Source organism: Notamacropus eugenii, chromosome 4 (assembly GCF_028372415.1).
Source record: "Notamacropus eugenii isolate mMacEug1 chromosome 4, mMacEug1.pri_v2, whole genome shotgun sequence".
NCBI lineage: Eukaryota > Metazoa > Chordata > Mammalia > Diprotodontia > Macropodidae > Notamacropus > Notamacropus eugenii.
In genome coordinates, this window is record NC_092875.1 from 56,456,622 (window position 1) to 56,460,144 (window position 3,523).

Below are 3,523 nucleotides of genomic sequence, written 5' to 3' on the forward strand. Positions count from 1 at the left end.
CTTGCCCAAGGCACATAGATTATGATCACAAAATTAAAACCAAGGTCTATTAATAATATGTCTAATGCTTATTTAGAAAAAAAAAACCATATGTTGTAATAAAGCACACTGTGGGAAACAAGATGGCAACATTATTGAAAGTCCATCAATCAGTGCCATGAAGAACAGTCTGAGTGACATTAAAAGAGATCATACACCTTGGAAACAGTTACCCTGAAGTATAATCTTTGGACTGTCCTGACTTTCACAGTTCGCATTTGAAGCTTCTGTCGCACAGAATTTTGACAATAAATAACAATACCACATTCCAGGGCTAGGGTCAGACCACATCAATGAGAGGGGGATATTTTGCTAATAACTCTCCTCATAGCATCTTTTATATCTTTGTTCCTCATGCTGTAGATAAAGGGGTTCATCATGGGAGTGACCACAGAATACATCACTGTGGCAACTGAGGTCTTCCAGGAAGAGTGAGTTCCTGAAGAACTCAGATATACTCCAAGGCCAGTGCCATAGAATAATGAAACAACAGAGAGGTGAGACCCACAGGTAGAAAAGGCTTTATATTTTCCCCTAGCAGATGAGACTCTCAATAAAGAGGAACATATCTGACCATAAGAGAAAAGGATCCCTGTGAGGGGCACAATGCCCAGCAGGCCAGTTGCAAAATACCTGAAGATGTTATTGATGAGAGTATCAGAACAAGACAGCTTTGTAACCTGACTACCATCACAGAAAAAATGAGGAACTTCACGTTTGCTACAGAAAGACAGCCGTGTCATAAGTAAAGTTTGGAGGGTAGAGTTTAGAAGACTAATAGTCCATGAGATCAGAACGAGAAGGCCACAAATCTGGGGATTCATTATGGTAACATAGTGCAGAGGGTGACAGATGGCCACAAAACGGTCATAGGCCATTACAGTGAGGAGAAAATTATCTAAATACCCAAAAAGCAGAGTGAAATACATTTGGGTAAGGCATCCAGCATAGGAGATAATCTTACTATGTGTTAGGATGCTCAGCAGCATATGGGGGACTGTAGTGGATACCAGACAAATATCAACAAAGGACAGATTAGAAAGAAAGAAGTACATTGGTGTGTGGAGATGGGAGTCAGAGCCAAAGATCAACATGATGATAAGGTTCCCCACCACCGTGACCATGTACATGCCGAGGAAGACCCAAAAGAGAGGGAGCTGCTGCTCTGGCTTTTCAGAAAGTCCCAGAAGGAGGAATCCTGATATATGGGTTTGGTTTTCTGGTCCCATTCATCAGTTGCATCTATAAGGACAAACACATGGTAAGAGCCTAAAATGGAAATGCAAGCACTTCATGCTTTTGTAATACAAAGAAAACTAAATTTTGACTCAGAAGATTCAAGTTTATAATCCAGATCTACCACTTAATGCTTGTGTGATCTTAGGTAATTTACCCCAACTCTATTACACTCAAATATCTCATATGTAAAATGAAATTGGACTAGGTGGTCTAGTTTCTTTCCAGGTCTCACATCTCAGGAAAGTCCATGGATCATACTTAGAACTTAAGCAATTATGAAGTAAATGAAAAATCTCTTCTGAATAATTATATTCATTGAAGTTAAAAGAGTTCCATGGGTTAAACATTAAGCACAGAATAATATTAAAAAAGAACGACAAAGACCAGAAAATTCATTTCAATTTTGAAGGGGAAATATCATTTTTTTCAATTCAGCAAATAGTAGGAATGAATTGGGACTAAATATGTGTGCTGGCTTAAATAAAAGTAAAAACATCTATATAATTAAAAAAACAATGAAATAAAAAAGAAAAATGAATTGGAAAAGATATTTACAGTAATTGTGACAGAAAAAAGACATTTAAAATATATAATGAATTGAGTTTTTTAAAATCACAGAGACAATTTGATCAACAACAGATAAATGATCAAAAGATATGAATAATTTTCAAAAGAAGGATATAATCCCATCATTGAAATAAGGCTCAATTTTGCTAAAAATCAAAAGGGGCAAAAAATATTTTTAAAGATATAACACTAATAAAATTGGGTGAAAATAATCAAAAGAAACAAAACCCAACACCAATTGTTTTGGGGGTGGGGGGAACATGTACAGTCATTCAATGCAGATGGAATCACAAAATTCTAAAATCTCTTTGAACAAAAATATGACAGTTAATGTTGAAAGGTCAAAAATAAATACCCTTTGACCCAATAACTACATTTTTGGACTATATAGAGAAAGCATTAAAAATTTATTGGTTCAAAGATCTTCATAGCAAACATACATATAGAAGCAAGACAAAACATTGACATAAGCCTGCAATATAGGAATAATTTGTTTTTTTTACAATATTCTTGCTACAAAATATAATGTAACTTTAATTTTAGATGTTATAATGTAATATATAAATAATGCATAAAGCTATAATATTATATACTAATATAGTATAAATACGAAGAATATTGAATATTATAAAGTGTGTTGGATATTATAGAAAGACCCTTATGAAATAATGCCAAATAAAAAAAACGGAGCCATAAGCCAAGGACACAGTACTTATGATCATTCAAAACAAAAATAAATATAAAAGAATAGGCAAAGAATCCTGAATAAAAAGACTTTGAAAAGTATATAACAATTTACTGTGATACTTTACTCATTGAAATTTATTATTTTAAATGTAAGTAGCTGCTAACCAAATTTAGTTGGTTCAATTTCTATTTTATTTTTGAAAAAATCTGTACAACCAGGCATGAGCAACTGTGAAGGACTTGGCTACTCTGGTCAGTACAACGATACAGGACAATTGCACAGGATGCATGATGAAAAAATGCTACACACTTCAAGCGTGGGGGGAGGGAGCGAGAGAAAAAAGAGAGAGGGAAAGGGAGGGAGGGAGAGAGAGAAAGAGAGACAGAGAGAAAAGAAGAGACAGAAAGAGATAGAGAAAAAGAGAGAGAAAGAGAAAAACAGGGAGAGAAAGAGGAAGGGAGAAAGGGAGAGAGAAAATGGATGAACTGAGTAAAAACTGAAGCATAATTTTCTCTATTTTTCTTGCTTTCTTTTAGAAATATGACTTAATATGAGATGCGTTTAGCATGATTTCACATGCATAGCCAATATAATATTGCTTGACTTCTCAGTAGCTTTGGGAACATGATGTTTTCAAACTCAAAATTTAAAAAGAAAAGAGTGTAAAGAAAAATAAGTAAGAAATCAAAATGTTGTTTTCATGTGTGACCAGAACCAATTTTAATCATCTACAGAGGGATACCAATTACGGGAGAGAGGGGCAATGATCCAACAAGAAAGTGGGGGATGGGAAGCTTGCCCACAGTGACAACAGTTCCAGAACTGACAGACAAGAGAGTAGGTCATTTGAGGCCATTTCATCCACTGTCCCAAGGCAAAAAGTTATGAAGGTGCCAGAGGGAGGAGGTGAACCCAAGATCCAGAAGTTAATATCATCTGTGCTTCAGTGTTTGATCCAAAGGAACAAAGCCAGGCAAGTATGATCTAAGC

The 3,523-nt window shown here is 35.2% G+C and overlaps 1 protein-coding gene across 1 annotated transcript; it reads right to left on the minus strand.

The window, feature by feature from the left end:
- Positions 1-329: 329 nt before the first annotated feature.
- On the minus strand, positions 330-1,268 carry LOC140498120 (olfactory receptor 7D4-like). Its single transcript, XM_072599406.1, has one exon. The coding sequence runs from the start codon at positions 1,266-1,268 to the stop codon at positions 330-332; it is 939 nt and encodes a 312-aa protein (XP_072455507.1).
- Between the last annotated feature and the right edge of the window lie 2,255 nt (positions 1,269-3,523).

What these genes read in the sequence shown, in the direction of transcription:
- LOC140498120 (XM_072599406.1), bottom strand. Translation starts at nt 1,268, where the DNA reads ATGGGACCAGAAAACCAAACCCATATATCAGGATTCCTCCTTCTGGGA.